The following is a 21885-nucleotide window of genomic DNA, read 5'->3' as shown; positions in this document are numbered from 1 at the left end:
GATGCCAGTAGATGGTATCGGCGCCCTAAATGTTAGTACTCGTCGATACCGATACCACCAAATCGGGCCGGATCGGCGCCCCTGCCGATACTGGTATCGGTATCGGTGCAACTTTAGTAATTACACGAAGTGGCATGATATGAATACAAAAGGCATGCGTTTATGGATAAATGATGGAATATTAACATTTTCCCAGGGCATGACATACCCTTTAAAAGAAGCAGGAAGTCCCCTGAAAATTCTCCAAAATCTTCAAGAAATTACCCGCAAGGAACAGGAAATGACCTGGAAATTCCCCAAAATTAGCAGGAAGTGACCTAAAATCAACAGGAAATGACCCATAATGAATAGGAAGTGACCTGTAAATGCCCGAAAATCAACTGGAAGTGACCCAAATTTGACAGCAAGTGACCCAAGATAGCTCTAAAATCAACAGGAGGTGAATGAGATTGAACAGTAATTGACCCAAAATGAATAGGAAATGGCCTAGGAATGCCCCCAAAATCCACAGGAAGTGCCCTGAGAATGACCCAAAATCAACAGGAAGTTGCCCAAAATCAACAGGAAATGCCCCAAATACATCAGGAAGTGACCCGTCATGAACAGGAAGCGACCTGTAAATGCCCCCAAATTAGCAGGAACTAGAAGCAGGAAGCTACTGGAAGTGACCAAAAAAATCTATAGGAAGTAATTGCCTCAAACGAAGCAGGAAGTCCCCTGAAAATTCTCCAAATTCTTCAGGAAATTACCCACAAGGAACAGAAAATGACCTGGAAATGCCCCAAAATTAGCAGGAAGTGAACTAAAATCAACAGGAAATGACCTGGAAATGCCCCCAAAATCAAAAGGAAGTGATGCCAGAGCTACTGGAAGTGACCCAAAAAATCTATAGGAAGTAATTGCCTCAAAAGAAGCAGGAAGTACCCAGAGAATGACCGAAAACCAACAGGAAGTGGCCCAAAATCAACAGGAACTGACCCAAAATTGTCAGGAACTGACCCACAATGGCTCTAAAAGTAATAGGAAGTGACTGAGGTTTCTCCGGAAGTGACCCAAAATAAATAAGAATTGTCTCAGTAAGTGTCCCAAAATCGACAGGAAGTGACCTAAATGGCTCTAAAATCAACACAATGTGATGGTGATTCCATTTAACTTTTGTTTTTTTCTCTCTGCAGGTTGTATTAAACAAGGCCATCAGCAAAACGCAAAAAGTGCGTTTTTTCACAGCCGCGGTTTTAGCTAACATCGCGTCGCTATATAAATGGAGCGGAATCGCGGACGCCGCGAAAGAGGACGACGACGACGACGACAATGTGAGTTTTCGTGCCGTCCATGGGGGATGCTCTGCGTTTGTGTCGACCGGAAACGATATCATATTCCTTTGCGGCAAGATGGAGGAAGACGCGGGGCTGTCGCTGGTGCGAGAGATGGTTCACGGCTTCCTGCTGGACTTGTGTTGTTCCCGGAGGCACGGCATCAGCTTCCATGACGCCAGCTTGGGCACGGCCGGCAGGTGAGGACACGTCACTTCCTGTAGATATTCCGTCACTTTCAAATGATTTTGTGGCGTTTCTGCTTCACTTCCTGTTGATTTTGGCTCAATTCCTTCCTGTTTATATCAGCTTCATTTCCTGATGGGTCACTTCCTGTTTATTTTGAGTCAATACCTGTTGAATTCCAGTCACTTCCTTTTGATTTTTTTCACATTTTTGGGTCACTTCCTGTTTATAGTGGGTCAATTCTTGTTAATCCCAGGGCTCCTCCAGTTGATTTTGGGTCACCTCATACTGATTTCTTGGCATTCTTGTTTATTTTGGGTCCATTTCTGTTGATTTTGGTCACTACATGTTGAATTTTGAGTTTTTTTAGGTCACTCCCTGTTGATTCTGGGTCATTCCAATGTAGAGCTGTCCCGACTAGTCGACATAGTCGACGTCATCGATGACGTAAATCCGTCGACGAGCACAACATCCCGTCGACGGTTAATGAAGGGTTAAAAAAATATATGCGTGGAAAGTTAGAATGTCGGATGCTCTGTTTGCAAGCGGGGAAAGCGGCACAAAGCCAAAAAAAAATCGGGATGCTACACTAGTTAATTCAATCAGCATTTGAACTCATTGTTTATTTGTGATTTATTATTCAGGCATGAAAATCTCTCACCTTTCGGCGAAATTCGCCGTTTTGAAGTAAAAAAGGATGACCTACGTGAATCGTGTAGATCCGAGGAGAAATTTTTTAAGGGGGGGGGTCGGGTGTAGGCATGTGCCGGTTACCTTCACGGTTTACCATGCTATTAAAACGTCGCGGTTACAAAACCACTAAAATTTTCCGTCATACAGTAGTACGTAATCGTTATTTTTCATGTGTCAAAAATGCAGCCAGAAGTGGCTTGGCGCGGCAGCGCTTACCCTTTCCCCTGTTTGATGCTGCGTGTGCCAGTGACGCTATTCCAGCAAACCCAAAAACAAGCACTCCAAACGCAAGGCGTACTTTTCTACAATTTATTGATCTCTCACATCGTGGCAACTGAAATATACCAAATGAATACATTTAAAACGTTGTACAATCGTATTTTTCCAAGTGTGAGTAGCTTCAACAGTTTAGCTTCATGAAAAGGTTCGCCAAAAAAAAATAAACCCACACATTTTCCTTTCAAATTCAATACACAAAGTTACTAAAAACTTACAAAGACGAATGATAGGCAAGGCTTAGCAAGGAGAGCAACTTCATTGAGGTTAATCACAGCCGCAGAGAGAGAAACAAGTTTGAATGCAGGAGGGGAGAAAAGAGCGTCAAAGATTGTTAATTACGACAGATGATCTTGTTCTAAGCACAAATTCACGTTCGCTGGAAGAGGAGAGGTCTCACTCCCAATTTTTTTTTGATGAATGCATTTGCCAGCATATTGAATTTGGTGAGTAATGGTTTCAATCGTTTTCATATTTTGCGTTATGACAAGTTACTGCCGTTCGTTCCAGCTTGCATTGAACACTGCCAGAGCTAGCCAAATCTCTGGTGAAAAAAAATAGCTCCCGTTAAGTTAGCGTCAAGCTTGTGTATTTAATGGTAATATAAAAGCAGTGTTGTCAGTAACGCGTTATGTGAGTAATGCGTAACAGTAATCTGATTACTTTCTTTCAGTAAAGAGCAATCTAACGCGTTCATTTTTCTAAATCCGTAATCTGATTAAAGTTACTTTCCTTGATGCCTGTGCGTTACTATTTTGTTATTGCCCCATAGTGTATGTATAATGAAGAATACTGTAGTCATGGGAGTGACATCACGTGTCACATTTTCTAATCGGGGATGGAAAAAAAACAGGTGACGTGTTTTACCATGATGCGTGAGCCGTGAGCGCTGGGAATTTGCGGTCAAAACAACATAGCCTTGCTATCTCGCCAGGATGCAATTAAATAGGCAGGAGATATACTACAAACGGCTGCATTTGCACACTGGAAACACAGCCATTACTTCACATTTTTGTCCAGTAAAGATGACAAAAATATCTCCTTGCGCTGGCTCTAAAAGACTGTTGACCGCTAAAGCATCCAATTCAAGCACCACCTGGAATTACAGCACAACGGGTAACAAGACAGCCAGGACTTTTTGATACTGCTCGTGCTCAATCCTCTGTTCAAGCTCAGCTGTTGTTGAGGGTTTTGAAAGCTTAGGTTTAAAGAAATTCTAAATATCCATCTTGCCTCCTCAGCTGTAGTTTTGGCTAAGCAAAGCAAACGGCTGTCTCTCAGGTGCTATAGTCACAGGATCTGTTCGAAAAATAATTTGGACCCATTATGAAATACTTTGAAGGATTCTTATTCATTTCATTCATTTTTGTTGTTTTATTGCTCTAAAACTTTTATAGAGAACATTTTAATGGTCATAGTCAATGGTCTATACTTTAAGGGGAAGGTCAGAATTTTTTACATTAGGCTTAATCTTTGAGTTAGCCTGGGTTCAATTAGTCGCTGGAGTTGATTTGAACAAATTCTGTGCAGTTTGCCAGTTATTTGATAGTTTCAGGGCTTCGGAGTGAGAGCGCGAGTCAGTGGTGGTTGAAATCAACTCCTTCAACTAATTAAACCCCTGCTAATTTGAATATTAAGCCTTATGTGAAAAATTCAAATTGTCAAATTCGCCTCATGTTTCGCCGACGGAGGACATTTTGGCAGAACGCCGGAACATATTTCCTCCACACCCTTCTCACCTTTTTAACCCCTGACCCATTTTCATGCCTGATTATTGTTATTATTTGTACTTTAATAAATAATTTCAGTGTTCCAATATGTTTTTTGTGAATTGATAAGCGTCAACAAAAATTTCATTGCTAAATTAGTTAAAATAAAAAATTAAAAAATAAAATTAATTATTAGATTAGTCGACTAATCGTAAAAATAGTCGGCTGACTAATCGGGAGAAAATTAGTCGTTTGGGACAGCCCTATTCCAATGTCACTTCTTTTTATTTTGGGTTCATTTCTGACGATTTGGGTCACTTTCTGTGATTTTTGAGCATTTTTCGGGTCACTTCCCATTGTTTTTGGTGCATTCTTTCACTTGATTTTAGGTCACACCCTGTTGATTTTGGTCACCACATGTTGAATTTTGAGCAATTTTAGGTCACTCCCTGTTGATTCAGGGTAATGCCAATGTCATTTCTTGTTTATTTTGGGTTCATTTCTGAAGATTTGGGTCACTTTCTGTGGTTTTTGAGCATTTTTTGTATCACTTCCCATTGTTTTTGGTGCATTCTTACGCTTGATTTTACGCCGTAATTTTTTTCCAAATTCTGTCCACAACTTTTATGCCACTCACCGTCCCAGAATTTTTGATGTCGAAATTATGTGATTTGGTCAAAAAAAAAAAATAGCACTAAATACATTTTTTTTTTAAAATGTTCTTTTTCAAAAAATCTGTGAAAAATCAGCATTTACAGTCGTACAAAAAAAATTTCGGGGTCGTTCGAAAAATTCCCTGCACGGCGGGAAAATTCCGATCGTTTCGATATTCGAACGGTGCCGATTGGTGAAACGGTTCGGGCTGTGTGGCGCGCCGAAGAAATCCCACTCAAAAAAAAAAAAAAAACGAATAACACTATCTGGGTCGTTTTCAAACATTTCCTCTTTTAATTGTTTTTCCAAAATATACAATGGTAAACATCATATGGTCGTACTAGTAGTAATGATTGTCTATAGATTAGGCATTATGAGTGTCTTTCCCCTTAGGGCCGGCAACATTGTGCTTCTTCAGTTCTTGGTGGGCCTGAAGCAGGCCACGGAAGACCAACTTGTGGGCGAGCTGGTGGTCCGCACGCTCCAGGCCAGTCCGGACGTACTGGCGCGATATTTCAAGGAGACGCAGTACTCGTACTCGCCCCGCCTCAAAAGCGCTTGGCGGGACAACGTCGGACTGCTCAAGAAGGTAAAAAAAAAATTCAATTTAGCTGCTTAGCTTGACCAAATGGAAGTATTAGTGTGGCTCCGATACCACTATGAGTATCGGCATCTGATATCAATGATATCGCTTCTTTCACGTCAGATCTACGATGCTCAGCCGGAGGTGGACGTCATTTTCCAAAGCGGCGAGCCGCTTTCCGTGTCCCGTCTACTCGCTATGATCGCCGTGGTCTCGCTGCCCCCCGTCTGCAACAAGGCTTTCTTTACGCAAGGCCTCAATGTAAGCGCTTTTCTAGGACGACCACGTACTTGTGCATACAGTGTATTAAGAGTGTGACAATATCTCGATAGAGCGATATATCGCGATATTTTGCAACCCGATCGGTTATCGATATGCTCCCGCCAAGCATCGATACTTTTATTTGACATATTGGCCATACAATGGAGTATGGATGCTGTAAACTGCTCAATGTTTGTTGAGCAATTCCTTGGCGGTCCACTAGGGGCGCTCAACAGTGGGGGTGAAGGTAAAGTGCACACAAGTCGCCTAGAGAAGAAGAGCAGTCCAAGTGGGTTGAAAAAAAATAAAAAAGCTTCGTGAGAACGGTGGAGGAAAAAGTGAGAAAAATATTGCTGAAAATCACACATGTGGACACACTAAGGATTTTACACCAACAATAAAGGAAGTAAGGTGAACAAGGACTTGGCTGTATGCAAGAATTGTCTAATAAAATAAGGTTCACTGGCAGCTGGTGACTAATTGGACACCGGATTTCTATGGAGCATCACTTGAGGTAAGAAAGTTTTGCAATGTACTAGTAATTGATTTTTTCATTTAAATGTATTATTTTGATGACATATTTGAGAACCACGTTCCATCTAGTTTACTACACAAACTGTTATGACTGCCATTTTGATACAATAAGCTATAAAAACGGTTTGAATAACTTCCAAGATATATAAGGTGACGTGCATGATAATTCATGTGTCCTACATATTAAAAACAGGTAATTATTGCATTTTTAATTTCTATTCATTCAATTCATATTTTTTTAAAATTCACTCAATACTTCCAACACACACAAAAAAATCAGAATTTCAATTCAAAAGCTATTGAGTAGCTAATATTTTTTATTTGTTTTGTTGTTTTTAAGGTGAGGAAGAATGTAACTGACTGAGTCTGACGTCACAAATGCTGAAGCAGATGGTGGAAGTGCTCAAACCAATGCTTTTGACAACAAAGGTCATATACAAAGAAAAGAGCCACCAATTTGATCATTGCCCCACTCCAAGCTCAACTGCTGACTGACACTTACAGCACTGTTAAAAAATTTCAAAAGATTTAAAACTTAAGAAATTAAGGGTGCCATTCATCATGATTTCGCCAAGAAATATCGGTGGTTGTGGCCTGTTTCTTCTATATGTGCAGGTACACAATTACCAGTAGATTTATATTTTACAGCAATGTTGCAGTGAAAAGGTGTCACTATTTAATAAATGGCTTAAACAGTATTTTTTTCTATTTTGAAATATATGTTTTTTTTTCGTTTCAACAGTTGTATTGTAGAATATCATGTATCAAATTTCTGACCAATATATTGATATTTGCTGTATCGTGATATCGTGAGATAATCGTTATCGTGAGCCTTGTATCGCGAATCGTATCGTATCGTGAGGTGCCTTGAGGTTCCCACTCCTACAGTGTATCACAAAAGTGAGTACACCCCTCACATTTCTGCAGATAATCTTTTCATGGGGCAACACTGACAAAATGACACTTTGACACAATGAAAAGTAGTCTTTGTGAAGCTTATATAATGGGTTTATTCATTTTTAGTTTTCCTTTTACAAAATAACATAAGACAAATTGAGCTTTTGATAGCAAAGTAACTATTTATTTACACATAACTAACTGAGATGACGCTGTTGTGGCCGCGACAGCGGGTTAACGTCTCCCTCATCGGCGCCTGTCACATAAAGATGGATTTTTTTTTGAGTCTCTGCGGGCTTTGCTCAGCGAGCAGCACGGATTCGACGACATCGTCCGCTGCACTGGTGGTCCTGGTTGTTCTGCTCGGTCGTCCGCCGCCTGGCATCCTTCCGCCGGCGCCCCAGCCGTTCGTTGCTGTTGAATCGGTTTGCGGGTCTTACCAAATGCCATCCAATGGCCAGTTTTATTGCTTTAAAATGGATTTTCAGCTTTGTGCTTTGGAGCTCAGTTGAATCAGAACCCAAAGATGTCTCTTATGAAAAAAAAAACGTAAAAGACGTATCAATAGTTATTAATAGTTTAGGGCTGTCGAACGATTAAAATTTTTAATCGAGTTAATTACAGCTTAAAAATTCATCATAATTAATCGCAATTAAACCATCCATAAAATGTCATATTTTTCTGTAAATTATTGTTGGAATGGAAAGATAAGACAAAAGATGGATATATACATTCAACATACAGTACATAAGTACTGTATTTGTTATAACAATAAATCAACAGATGGCATTAACATTATTAAAGTGATCCTCTGATTTAAATACATGTAGGCTCTAATAAACCACAATTGTTCTCTTGTACTAAAATATGTTGTTAGAAGCACATAAAATGTTCAATCAATGGCAATATTTTGTAATATTTAGTCCATATTTTGACCGTTAGTTGGCGCCATGGTTTGCGGGCTCGCAGTGATGATGTCATTGGCATCTTTCCGAATGTGAATATCTGCTAATAAAATCGGAGTTCCCGAATCCCAACAGCATGCACTCTCGCTCCCAACCGGAGTTCCCAACTTCCCAACAGGACTCTCTCGCATCACCAGTTTTGCCCAACTTTTGTCTTATCAGGTATTTTCTGCACGCATTTTTCCCTGAAGCTCGTCTTGTGAACGACCGACAGTGCTGTCCTGCTGTTCAGTTTTCAGATCTGGTTCAAATAGGAAGGGTAGAACTGATGACATGGTGGGAAAGCTAACGAGTGACACGCTGGAATTTCGGCCATGGGACCAGTGAGGTCACGCACTGCGACGTAACAAGAATGGCGACCTATCACTTAAAATAATTTTATTATTAAAACAAAAACATTAAGAGGGGTTTTAATATCAAATTATTATAACTCATACTAACATTTATGTTTTAAGAATTTACATTCTGTTAAAGCAATCCATGGATAGAAAGACTTGTACTAACATTTATCTTTTAAGAACTACAAGTTATAGAAATGTTATATTAAAACCCCTCTTCATGTTTTCGTTTTAATAAAATTTGTAAAATTTTCAATCAAAAAATAAACTAGTAGCCCGCCATTATTGACGTCAATAATTACACAATGTTCATGGGTGCTTAAGCCCATAAAATCAGTCGCACCCAAGCGCCAGCAGAGGGTGACAAAACTCCCAAAAAAAGTAACAAGTTGGCATTGCACTGTGCTTTCATTTTAATCTGTTTGAGCGGGGCATGTGCGTTAATTGCGTCAAATATTTTAACCTGATTAATTAAAAAGATTAATTACCGCCCGTTAAAGCGATAATTTTGACAGCCCTAATAAATACGTCTTTGGGACACTGAAACAATTAAAGATTGAACGTATTTATATGTTTTTGGGAGCAGATGTGTTAATATTTACAACTTCTACAAAGGGGTGTACTCACTTTTGTTGCTCGAGGTTTAGATATTAATGGCTATATTTTGAGTGGAAAATAAACGAACCCTATTATATAAGCTGCACACAGACTACTTTTCATTGTGTAAAAGTGTCATTTTGTCAGTGTTGTCCCATGAAAAGATATACTTAAATATCAGCAGAAATACCAGGGGTGTACTCACTTTTGTGGTTCACTGTATTAGATATGGTTAACGCTGGGTAGGTCAAATCCAAATGATCATTTTGAATGGATTGAAGCGTGGTTTCTCTTTCCAGTTTTCTAACACGACGGTGCAGTTGACGACCTTCACCATGATGAGCTTCATCTTGAAGAAAGCGCACAAGAACGTGACCTTCCTCTCCGAGTACCGTTCCGACGCGTATGCGCCAGATGTGATGGCTGACCTGCTGCAGCAGTACAGAGAAATGCTGAGCAAGGTTTAAAAAAAAAAAAAAAAACACAACTAAACATCTTCAAATATCGGCTAGTTTGTTTTTTTCAAAATGGCGGTTTTGTACTAGATATTGCCAGATATGACCAGCATCGTCTCAAAGTGGCAGTCACTCAGCAAGAAGGACAAATTGGAGGTGGAAGTAAACATGGGTGCCAAAGATAAAGAGGACTCCTCCACTTTAATAGGTACACTTGTAAATGAGCTCTTAGCTTAGTTTAGCCATAGACTTCATAACCTATTAACGTGACAGGGGATGGGGCCGATTCGTAGGGGGCCTATTTTCAAAAACTTTAAATATTTATAAAACCAAAGCTGCTTCTGACCTAAAACCAAACCAAACCTAAAACCTTAGCCATATATGAGTCCATGAGCAGCGGCATCAAAAATTTCAAAGTCGTTCCTTTATAAAATCCCGATGAATTATTTTTTTTTATATAACACAACTTAAAATGGCTATAAAAGTCTCAGATTTTACACTAGATGCACAAAAATCACAAAATGCAGGGATAACCACCTATATTTTTATATGATTAATAGCAATATTTAACATATAAGTTTTTGACCAAAATATCAACTTTTTTTTTTTAATTTACCGCAAGTTTTCAACCGCTAATAAATCACTCAACATCAGAAACTTAATACTTGAGGAAAACATGCAAAATAATATATAAAATGTAAATAGATCATTAATAAATTCTATATAAAATCACAACGTTTTTTAGAATACAATATCCCTTTATTATCATTATACACTATACAGTCCCTGACAAAAGTCTTGTCGCTTATCCATTTTGTAGAAACAATTGCTAATAGGGCTGTCAAAATTATCGCGTTACGGGCATTCATTTTTTTTTTTTTTTTTTTAATTAATCACGTGAAAATATTTGACACAATTAACGCACATGCCCCGCTCAAACAGATTAAAATGACAGCAGTGTCATGTCCACTTGTTACCTGTGTTTTTTGTCTCCCTCTGCTGGCGCTTTGGTGCGACTGATTTTATGGGTTGACATCAACAATGTCTACTAGCGAGTTACTAGTTTATTTTTTGATTGAAAATTTTACAAATTTTATTAAAACGAAAACATTAAGAGGGGTTTTAATATAAAATTTCTATAACTTGTACTAACATTTATCTTTTAAGAAGTACAAGTCTTTCTAACCATGGATCGCTTTAACAGAATGTTAATGCCATTTTGTTGATTTATTGTTATAATAAACAAATACAGTACTTATGTACAGTATGTTGAATGTATATATCCGTCTTTTATCTTTCCATTCCAACAATAATTTACAGAAAAATATGGCATATTTCATAGATGGTTTGAATTGCGATTAATTACAATTAATTAATTTTTAAGCTGTGATTAACTCGATTAAAAATTTTAATCGTTTAACAACCCTACTAATAACCTGACTTTTAATGACTCAATTGATTTCAGAAATGGCTCATATGAAAGTTAAAGACTCTCCCAAATGATGTTGAATGTCCAAAAATATATTTGTTTCACTGAAAAAAGATTTATCATTTATTGAAGACATAAAGGTCAAATTTTGGCAAGACCAAAGTTTTGTCGCCTACAGAAAGTAGTGCAAAAATGGAACAAAATATGTACTTCAAATACAAAAATATGTTACATAACATAGGCGAATGAAGTAGTGGTGCGGTGAGATCCAAATTTAACATTTTGTATGACTTCCATGGGCTTCGGCAAGGAGTCATTCAATTTATTGACGAAGTCATCAGGAACATCAAAGAAAGCAGTCTTGCATACCTCCCAGAGTTCATCAACATTCTTGGGTTTCGTCTTCCATGCTTCCTCTTTCATCCTATTCATGTCTGGTGACTGTGCTGGCCAGTCCTGGAGGATCTTGATCTTCTTTGCCTTGAGGAACTTTGAGATAGAGATTGAAGTATGCGATGGAGCACCATCCTGCTGCAGAATTTGTCCCTTTTTATGGTTAGGAATGTAAGAGGCAGCTAGAATTTGTTGATATTTCAGACCACGAAATGATCCAGCATCAATAGGAAGCAACCAAAATAAACAGGAAGTCTCTCAGAAATGACCCAAAATTAACAGGAAATTACCAAATTAAACAGGAAGTCACACAGTAAACAGGAAAAGATGAAAATAAACAGGAATTTACCCAGAATTTACCTAAAATAAAGAGCACGTCACATGGAAATGACCGAAAAGTAACAAGAAATCGCCTAAATAAATAGGAATCACCCCAAATCAATAGAAAATGACCAAAATAAACAACAAATCACCAAGAAATGACCCAAAATTATTAGGAAGAGACCAAAATAAACAGGTCACCCGAAATGAATCAAAATCAATAGGATTTGACCAAAAATAAACCGGAAGTCACCACGAAATGATCCCAAATAAATAGGAAGAGACCAATATAAACAGGAAGTCTCACAATAAACAGGAAATGTTTGAAATAAGCAGCAAGTCATTCAAAAATGACCGAAAATTAACAAGAAATGGCCTAAACAAATGAGTCACCCTGAAATGAGCTAAAATAAACAGGGAAGTTAACCAGAAATTACTGAAAATGAACAAGAAATAGCCTAAACAAACATAAATCACCCACAATCAACAATAAATGACCAAGGGACAGGGACTGCCCGAGAAATGACTCAAAATCAGTAGGAAGCGACCAAAATAAACAGCAAGTCAACCAACAAGGGCCCAAAATCAACAGAAAGTGACCCCGAAATGTTCCCGGCTAAAACTTAACGTCTTAAACGTGTCTTCCAGCCGGCGAGACGCCCGATGTGGTCCTGCTGAAAGCGTTAATCCTCCAGGTCATTTGTCTCTACCAAAAAGTGGTACCGCACTTGGTGACTCAGTGCAAATTTGACTTCAGCAAACTCCTCAAAGGTAAAACACTGTTTTTTTTCCCTAAACTGTCCAACTTCAATTTTAAGAATGCTAAAAATATGTTTGAAAAGGGGTCGTTTCGGAGGCCGGAGCAAACGAGGAAGTCGCTCCTGTTCTTCAGCATCAGATACTGCAATTGGCCTTGGAACTTCCCGCCAGCAAGTTTTCCTGGTTTCGTCTTCAGGTGAGGACACTTTTGTCTTCATCGGCGGATCGGAGGTCAATGGTTGTAGATGTCAAGTTGGCCTTTCCGCAGGAAGCCGCGGATAACGACGAGAAGTCTGTTCTGTATCTGCTCCTCAAGATGTTTGTCGGAAGCCGCTCTGCCCGACTGAAGACTTCCACCAGGATGCTAGTTATTAAAGTAAGGAGACGTTTTTTTCTTCTTCTTCTCACATAGCAACAAAGCATACGCAGGTACCGTATATCGTTGTGTAGAGGTCGCAATTTTTATTTTATTTTTTTAATCATTATTATTTAAATTTTTTAGCAAAATTTTGGCCCAAAAATGTTGGCGCGAGCTGTACACCAGTACATATAGTATGTGATGGTTCTGACCCTATTTGCCATTCATTTCAATGGCACAAAAATTTACATTCACTCCTGTTAATTTCCAACTCAGACCAGCAATTTGGCACACCCAAAAACTTCCTTCTTGGTGGTTGGGATTTTTTGACCAAAAACTTGTGCCTACGAGAGGATAAAAAGTCTTCCATAGCATTATTATGTGAATTAAAATCATATTTTGAGGCGATTTGACTATACTGGTCCTTCTCAAAAAATTAGCATATTGTGATAAAATTTATTATTTTCTGTAATGTACATAGAAACATTAGAGTTTCATATATTTTAGATTCATCACACACAACTGAAGTATACTGTTCAAGCCATTTATTGTTTTAATATTGATGATCTTGTCAAGAAAAACCACAAAAATCCTTATCTCAAAAAATGATCATATCATGAAAAGGTACTCTAAAGAAGCTGCTAACCTAATCATCTGAATCAACGAATTAACTCAAAACCCCTGCGAAAGATTCCTGAGGCTTTTAAAAACTCCTAGCCTGGTTCATTACTCAAAACCGCAATCATGGGCAAGACTGCCGACCTGACTGCTGTCCAGAAGGCCATAAATGACACCCTCAAGCAAGAGGCTAAGACACAGAAAGAATTTTCTGAGCGAATAGACCCTACCCACGTGACGTCACAACTCCGCTCTCCTGACTGGTGCCGCCCACTTGTCCGTCAACCTGACCTGTTACGGCTACGTACATTCCTCCTATTTACGGCGTGTTTTTCTGCTCGTTAACATTAATAATCAAAATGGTGAAGGCGTGTGTGGCGGTCGGTTGCAATAACAGAGAAGATAGACGGAGAGACTTGAAGTTCTACCGGATTCCGAGAGACACGGAGAGGAGAGAGCGAGATGGGCTGCTGCAATTCGACGAGAAAACTGGGCTCCAAACGATTACCACAGATTATGTAGTAGTCATTTTATATCTGGTAAGATGCATTTAATATATATTTAGAGGGTTTTGGGCTGACAATCACAATTAAGATCATTGCTAGGCTAATCGCCGACAACATACACGTATGTATGTCGTGAGAGTGCTATCGCTAAACCATATAAACATTAAAAGCTCTAGCTCCATTGACAAATGACATGAAATACATTAGACTTGACAGTGGATGTTAGCAAGAACAAAAGATTTTGAATTGAAAATTTCGTAACTCACCTTTCCGAGCACAAGATAGATTCCTGCCGAATTTTCGTGGACGAGGACCTGTTTCCCCCAATCAGCAACGAAGTATTTATAAGCGTCCAAGCTCTTGAAGTTTTTCAAATTTTCGTGAGAATAGGCTGATTTTGTGTGGACAAGATAATTGTAAATATCAGCGTAGCAGATGTCAGGCAGACAGGGCGAAGACAGTGGGTCGAAAAACATCGATTTGGGCATCAAATATGGATCTGGCGACTGTATAGAACGAAGCTTTTCCACATAACGCCTTTTATGCAACACATCCAGTGAGTTTACGGCATCAGAAAGCACCGGGTCTTCCATGAAATGCATTTTAAATTCCTCGATCAATTGAAACCCATGCTAATACAGAGACAAAATGACGGACAAGTGGGCGGAACCATACAGCGAGCACGTGGTTTTGTGACGTCGGTGGGTAGGGTCTATAGGCTGTTCCCAGAGTGCTGTATTGATGGGGAAAAATATGATGTGACCCGAAGTGAATTAGCACTTTATGCCTTGTGATGAATTCAATCCGGGTCAAAGGGCGGAATGATGGGGGAAAATATTATGTGATGCCTTAATATTAGCACATTATGCCTTTGTGATGTATGATTGCCTCTGTGACCTAGATTGTAGCAACCACTTCGGCGCCTGTTGTTTTTCACCTTGGCTTCCATAGTTAGGAGGGAATCTCACGAGATAACTTGTTTTGCACCATAGTATTGTTTTTTACGCGCTTGGGTTCCATAGTTAGGAGGGAATCTCATGAGATAACTTGTTTTGCACCCATAATATTTACCGCGGGGACAGAACATCTGTTACCAGGATGGCACAACTTGTTGACCATGTGAGAAGCCCTTTTTCAAGGGGCTGAACCAAAAGTAGCTTTAATATTTGTCATTGGGCAAGGCGCGCGCCGCCTGAGGGCAGGGGTTGGCCGTCCCCGTCCCCACGGGCGCGTTCCTACAAGAACCGGACATTTCCGGGTGACCCGTGAAGTCCGCCGGAGGATTACGTACGGGTCGCTCGGCTTTGTTCCTTCGCCGCTTTGCCGGAGTGTTGGCTCCCCGCTCATTTGTCAACTGGTGCGGCAATACTTTTCTGTGGCCGTTCGGCTGGCGTGATGCGAAAAATAAAATTAATTTGCAAAATCAGCTGAATCCGCAGTACATTTGCAATATAAAGCAATGCTGTATTGTGAGATGCTGACCCGGGTGACGTCACATTCGCGTTAGTCCTAAACCTGAGACTGGAGCCGGAAGTTACTCATTTTCATGCTGTGGGATTCAAAAATTGAATATATAAAACGATCGCTTCCACACACATCCAAGCGGTATATTTCTTTCAGGAGCATAAAACACCGCGTGAAATATGAAATAAACATGCTTTTTGTTATTTTAAGAGCCAAATTTTATTCTTAATCCTGTTTTCTTTACTGTGTGCTTACTCTCTTGATTGCCCGTCTAAATGATCGTGTACATGCCCCTCTAGTGTAATTACAACACCTCTTCTGACCTCAGGGTTGAGGCAACCTTAAAAGAGGGCGCTGTGAGCTCATCCCTATAGCCACGGGACCATTGACCATCAATTTTGTTGCCCACAGCTTTTTACCTGCGGGTAAAGAGGGACTGTTAGAGTTAAATAAAATTGTGTCTGATCCTATTGACTTTTACTCTACTGGCATGTGTATAATTACTTGCATTATGAGCATGTATAGCCTCCATCAGATGATAACACTGATTTAAATGTACTCGAGATTCTATTAATCAGCATGAACTGCATGATCAACATTATTAGTAGACTCCCACTCAGCAGAACAGACCATTAAGTCACACAGACAGCAAACATTTTCCCCTTGAGATGACTTAATATTTTGCTAAGACTATAAAGTCTTGTGCCTTTAACCTCACTACCCCAAAATGTAACGACCTCTTCCGTTCCAGTTTATTTTGGGTCACTTCCTGGTTCACTTTAGGATATTTACTGGTCACTTTCTGTGGATGTTGGGTCACTTTCTGTAAATTATGAGGCATTCGACAGGAAGTGACCCCAAAATCAACAGGAAGTGAGCCAATATACCAACCATCACTGCAAAGCTGCCATCATAATTTCTCCACAAATTGCATTTTCTAGACTCTTTTTGGGGGGCGAAAATCGCATACTCCGCCAAGACATGTTTTTAGCTTATCGTGAAAAAAAATGTTGAAGAAATATGTTCGTCATTATTGATGAAAACAACAATGGAACTGAAATGCCCAATGACCAACTAGAAGTCAACCGACCACAAACATATGCTGGAAATTTGGTGTTAAATCCTTATTATTATCTTGAACACACGTTTCTGACCTCTGTGACCTTTGACCTCATAACTTCAAAAATGGAATGACCTACATTTCACATTACAAACATGCTGGAAGTTTGATAAAAGGAGAACAAAGAGAGGATTTTATATCTCAAACACATTTCTGACCTCTTTGACCTTTGACCTTATTTGCCAAAAATGTAATCACTCCATTTGATCTTCTATATGCTAAAAGTTTGATAATGATCCTTTTTTTCTTGAATTATCTCGAACACACATTTCTGACCTATCTGTGACCTTTGACCTCATTACTTCAAAATGGAATCACCTCTTCTGTTTCATTTTGCGAGTGTGTGGTGGAAGTTGGATAATAATCCCCTGCTTTGTTCTTGAGTTATCTTAAAAGATAAATTTCTGACCTCTGTGACCTTTGACCTCATCACGTAATCCTCTTCTGTTTCATTTTACAAATAAACGCAAGAAGTTTGATAAGTTTCTTGAGTTATGGGGAACACAAGATGAGAAAACAAATTCTCAAAAACACAGTTCACACCTCTTTGACCTCTGTCCTCATGTCCTCAAAACGTAATTACATCTATTTCATATTACAAACATATGCTGGAGGTTTGATTGTATATCCTGTCCTTATTCTTTTGTAATCTCAAACACATTGCTGACCTCTATGACCTTTAACCTTACCACCCCGAAATGTAATCACCTCCTCCATTACACATTACCGTTAATGAGTTCATTTTGGGTCAGTTCCTGGTTCATTTTTGGGGATTTACTGGTCACTTCCTGTTGATATTGGGTCACTTCCTGTAAATTACGAGGCATTTTGACTGTAAGTGACCCCAAAATGGCACAAAATCAACAGGAAGTGAGCCACTATATCAACCATCACAGCAAAGCTACCGTCGCAATTTCTCCACAAATTGCATTTTTATGTTATGTGACCAGGAGGTGACCCTGAAATGCCCCCTGATAAAATTTTTCGTAATAGTTTCAAGGATGGAACAATGAGTGTTGGTCAAAGTGTGCGGGTAGTGCGGTGGCTCGAAAAAGTGGACGGGAAAAAAAAATGGGAATATTTTATGTGATTTGCAAAGCATCGCCACGACTAAAACAGCTAAAAAACGGTCTTTCAGGTGTTAAAGGACAGCGGTGCGTTTGAGTACACTTGCCCTGAACTTGAACTCTGGCTGGATCAGTTGGACCGCGTCAGTGCCCATCGACAAGAGACTGTCATCGACTTTTTGGAAAGAGTGAGCCGACCCGTCGACGCCACGCTTGCCTCGTTGGCGTCTTATGAATTTCATCTCTGCAGGCGTTGGTGAAAGCGGTGTGCCGGTCGCACGCGTACACGGATGAAGTGGCGAGCTCGGTGCAGGAGGCGGCCTATCAACAGGCCAACCTGAACAGCCAGGAGGGCGACGCCGCCAGCGTCTGCGTCTCCCATATTGACGGTAAATTGAAACGCATGGCAAGCCCTCCCACTTTAAAAAAATAAAATAAAAAATCTACTTCTCTGTCCACTAGATGTTTTGGATATGCTTGCTGTGATCATGGAGGGCAACGAAGGCGGCGCTAAGGAGTCTGAGTCGCCGCTCAGTGAGGACCTCATCGTCCAAACGTTCCCCTTCAGCGTGGCCGTGCCCGCCGCTCTGGAAGCCCGCAACAAACTTCCGGCAGACAAAGGTGGTGAGTTAACTCCTATTGATTTTTAACTGCAAAAATTCCATTGGTAGTCTTTGCTCTTGGCAAAAATAAATATATCTAATTCCCCCCAAATTAAAAAGACGTGACCCCAAATCAACAGAAAGTTAACTTTAAGTTCCCAAAACCAACAGGAAGTGACCCGGGACTGTCCTAAAATTGACAGGAAGTGACCGATAAACAGGTAGTGACCCTGATATTCTCTTTAATCAACAGGAAATAAGTATACAGACTAATAGGAAGTGACCCAAAATCAACATGATGTTATCTGTAAATGCAGCAGAACTCCTAGGAAGTGACCTGGAAATTCAAAATCAACAGGAAGTCAGCAGTGAACCGGAAGTGGTCCAAAATGAACAGGAAGTGCCCCAGAAATGCTCCAAAATTAACAAGAAGGGACCAAAAACCAATAGGAAGTGAACCAAAATAAAGCGGAAGTGACCTTGAATCCTCAAAATCAACAGGAAGTGAGCAATGGACAGGAAGTGACCCAAAATCAACAGGAAGTTATCTGTCAATGCAGCATTACCCATAGGAAGTGACCAAAAATCAATAGGAAGTGCCCTAAAAATGCTCCAAAATTAACAAGGGACCAGAAATCAACAGGAAGTGAACCAAAATAAAGCAGAAGTGACCTGGAATTCCCCAAATTAACAGGAAGTGACCAATCAACTAGAGGTGATCCATATTCAACAGAAACACAAGTGACCCAAAACTAATAGGAAGAGACCAATGAACAGGAAGTGACCCAAAATGAACAGGAAGTGATATATAAGTGCAGCATAACCCATAGGAAGTGACCAATGAACCAGAAGTGATCTAAAATCAACAGAAAGTGATCTGGAACTGACCTAAAACTAATCGGAAACAGGAAGTGACATAGAAATGCCCCAAAATTAACAGGGAGTGACCCAAAATCAACAGGATGTGACCGATGAACCAGAAGTGATCCAAAATCAACAGGTGTTAATATATAAGTATGCCAAAGCAATAGAAAGTCTCCCATAATCAGGAGGAAGTGTCCTGGAAATGTCCCAAAATTGACAGGAAATGACCAATGAACAGGAAGTAACCCAAAATCAACAGGAAGTTATCTGTAAGTCTAGCATATCGCATTGAAAGTGATCGACCAATGAACCAGAAGTGATCCAAAATCAACCGAAACAGAAGTGACCCAAAACTTATAGGAAGTGACCAAACATCAATAGGAAGTGATATGAAAATGCCACATAATCAACAGGAACTGACCAATGAACATGAAGTGACCCAAAATCAGCAGAAGTGATACAGTGGGGCAAATAAGTATTTAGTCATCCACCAATTGTGCAAGTTGTCCTACTTGAAAAGATTAGAGAGGCCTGTAATTGTCAACATGGGTAAACCTCAACCATGAGACAGAATGTGGGGGGGGGGGGGGACTGAAAATCACATTGTTTGATTTTTAAAGAATTTATTTCCAAATTAGACTGGCAAATAAGTATTTGGTCACCTACAAACAAGCAAGATTTCTAGCTGTCAAAGAGGTCTAACTTCTTCTAACGAGGCTCCACTCGTTACATGTATTAATGGCACCTGTTTTAACTCAATAATAACTCAATAATCAATAATGTAATAAAAGACACCTGTCCACAATTCAGTCAGTCACACTCCAAACTCCACTATGTTCAAGACCAAAGAGCTGTCTAAAGACACCAGAGACAAAATTGTAGACCAAGTGAATGACCTACAGAGAGCTGGGACCACAGTAACAAAGGCTACTATCAGTAACACAATGCGCCGCCAGGGACTCAAATCCTGCACTGCCAGACGTGTCCCCCTGCTGAAGCCAGTACACGTCCAGCCCCGTCTGCGGTTCGCTAAAGAGCATTTGGATGATCCAGAAGAGGACTGAGAGAATGTGTTATGGTCAGATGAAGCCAAAATAGAACTTTTTTGGTAGAAACACAGGTTCTCGTGTTTAGAGGAGAAAGAACACTGAATTGCATCCGAAGAGCACCATACCCACTGTGAAGCATGGGGGTGGAAAAATCATGCTTTGGGGCTGTTTTTCTGCAAAGGGACCAGGACGTCTGATCTGTGTAAAGGAAAGAATGACTGGGGCCGTATATCGAGAGATTTTGAGTGAAAATCTCCTTCCGTCAGCAAGGGCATTGAAGATGAGACATGGCTGGGTCTTTCAGCATGTCAGAGATCCCAAACACACAGGCAGGGCAACAAAGGAGTGGCTTCGTAAGAAGCATTTCAAGGTCCTGGAGTGGCCTAGCCAGTCTCCAGATCTCAACCCCATATAAAATCTGTGGAGGGAGTTGAAAGTCCGTGTTGCCCAACGACAGCCCCAAAACATCACTGCTCTAGAGGAGATCTGCGTGGAGGAATGGGCCAAAATACCAGCAACAGTGTGTGAAAAGCTTGTGAAGAGTTAGAAAACGTTTGGCCTCTGTTATTGCCAATAAAGGGTACATAACAAAGTATTGAGATGAACTTTTGGTTTTGACCAAATACTTATTTTCCACCATGATTTGCAAATAAATTCTTTAAAAATCAAACAATGTGATTTTCAGTTTTTTTCCCACATTCTGTCTCTCATGGTTGAGGTTTACCCATGTTGACAATTACAGGCTTCTGTAATATTTTCAAGTGGCAGAACTTGCACAATTAGTGGTTGACTAAATACATATTTGCTTCACTGTATGTAAGTGACCAAAAATCAATAGGAAGTGAGCTAAAAATGTCCCATAATGAAAAGGAAGTGACCCAAAATCAACAGGAACTCATATGTAAGCCTGCCAAAACTAATAGGATGTGACCCAAAATCAAAAGGAGATATGAACAGGAAGTGACCCAAAATCAGCAGAAGCGATATGTAAGTGACCTGAAAATGCACCATAATCAACAGGAAGTGACCCAAAATCAACAGGAGTTAATATGTAAGTATGCCAAAACTAATTGGAAGTGACCCAAAATCAACAGGAAGTCATATGTAAGTGCCCCAAATGAATAGGAATTGATGCAAAAATACCTCAAAGTTAATTTGCAGGAACTGAAACTCTACAGGAAACGAATGTTTGCAAACAATAGCATTTGTGTGTTAGCTGACACAGGAGCAGTGTCGGACTACATGTCGACCGTTCTGTGCAACGTCCTCCACAGCCAGCGCGACCCGCTCCCGCTGTGTCTCGCCCTGTTGCGGTATGACAAAGAACTGGCGTCTTCTCAACCGCCTGCGTCTGCTCACGTTTCCGTGGTGCTGTTTCACCGCTACTACTCAAAATGGCTGCCGCAACAGTGTCAGGAGAAGATGGTCTGTTTTTCTTTCCGGTTCTCCCTGCGTGTCATCAAGTTTTCGAATCGACTTTTGTCGTTTTGCAGTTTGAATCGTCAGAATGCCAAGTGGAAAAAACACCGAAGATGTCCTTCGCCGCCTTAATGAAAGCCGCGTACGTAGACGGGCTAAGTAGCATTCTGGAGGACGACTTCAGGACAAAAGCGGAGGTCGCCTTAGGTCCCATGTCGGTCGCAGAACATCTGCTTTCCGTCAAGCAGATTTTACTCTACGTCAAATCGGCAGTGGACAATTTTGGGACGGTAAGAGGTCAAAAACCGTTTCAAAATAAACTAATCCCTTTCTTCGTTCTAAATGCATTTCTGACATCTGTGACCTTTGACCTCATTTCTCCAAAATGTCTTACAAACATATGCTGGAACGTTGATAATGAATCCTTTCTTTGTTCTTTTGTCATCTCAAACACA

The 21885-nt window shown here is 40.1% G+C and overlaps 1 protein-coding gene across 2 annotated transcripts in view; it reads left to right on the top strand.

The window, feature by feature from the left end:
- urb1 (URB1 ribosome biogenesis homolog) overlaps positions 1-21885 on the top strand; it is a 105844-nt gene that overhangs the window by 19734 nt on the left and 64225 nt on the right. The window contains exons 7-20 of one of the 2 annotated variants that reach the window (XM_057838490.1): positions 1176-1313; positions 1392-1513; positions 5225-5420; positions 5538-5675; positions 9306-9467; positions 9552-9669; positions 12253-12375; positions 12447-12559; positions 12632-12739; positions 17568-17684; positions 17747-17885; positions 17959-18117; positions 21228-21436; positions 21505-21720. In XM_057838490.1, the coding sequence (XP_057694473.1) occupies positions 1176-1313; positions 1392-1513; positions 5225-5420; positions 5538-5675; positions 9306-9467; positions 9552-9669; positions 12253-12375; positions 12447-12559; positions 12632-12739; positions 17568-17684; positions 17747-17885; positions 17959-18117; positions 21228-21436; positions 21505-21720 (2058 nt within the window). Of the gene's footprint in view, positions 1-1175; positions 1314-1391; positions 1514-5224; positions 5421-5537; positions 5676-9305; positions 9468-9551; positions 9670-12252; positions 12376-12446; positions 12560-12631; positions 12740-17567; positions 17685-17746; positions 17886-17958; positions 18121-21227; positions 21437-21504; positions 21721-21885 lie in introns of both variants that reach the window. The other variant, XM_057838489.1, reaches the window with a different exon arrangement.

This window comes from Corythoichthys intestinalis, chromosome 6, assembly GCF_030265065.1.
Source record: "Corythoichthys intestinalis isolate RoL2023-P3 chromosome 6, ASM3026506v1, whole genome shotgun sequence".
In the NCBI taxonomy this organism is placed as follows: domain Eukaryota; kingdom Metazoa; phylum Chordata; class Actinopteri; order Syngnathiformes; family Syngnathidae; genus Corythoichthys; species Corythoichthys intestinalis.
The sequence above is the reverse complement of the archived record's forward strand: the minus strand, read 5'-3'. Positions and strand labels throughout refer to the sequence as shown.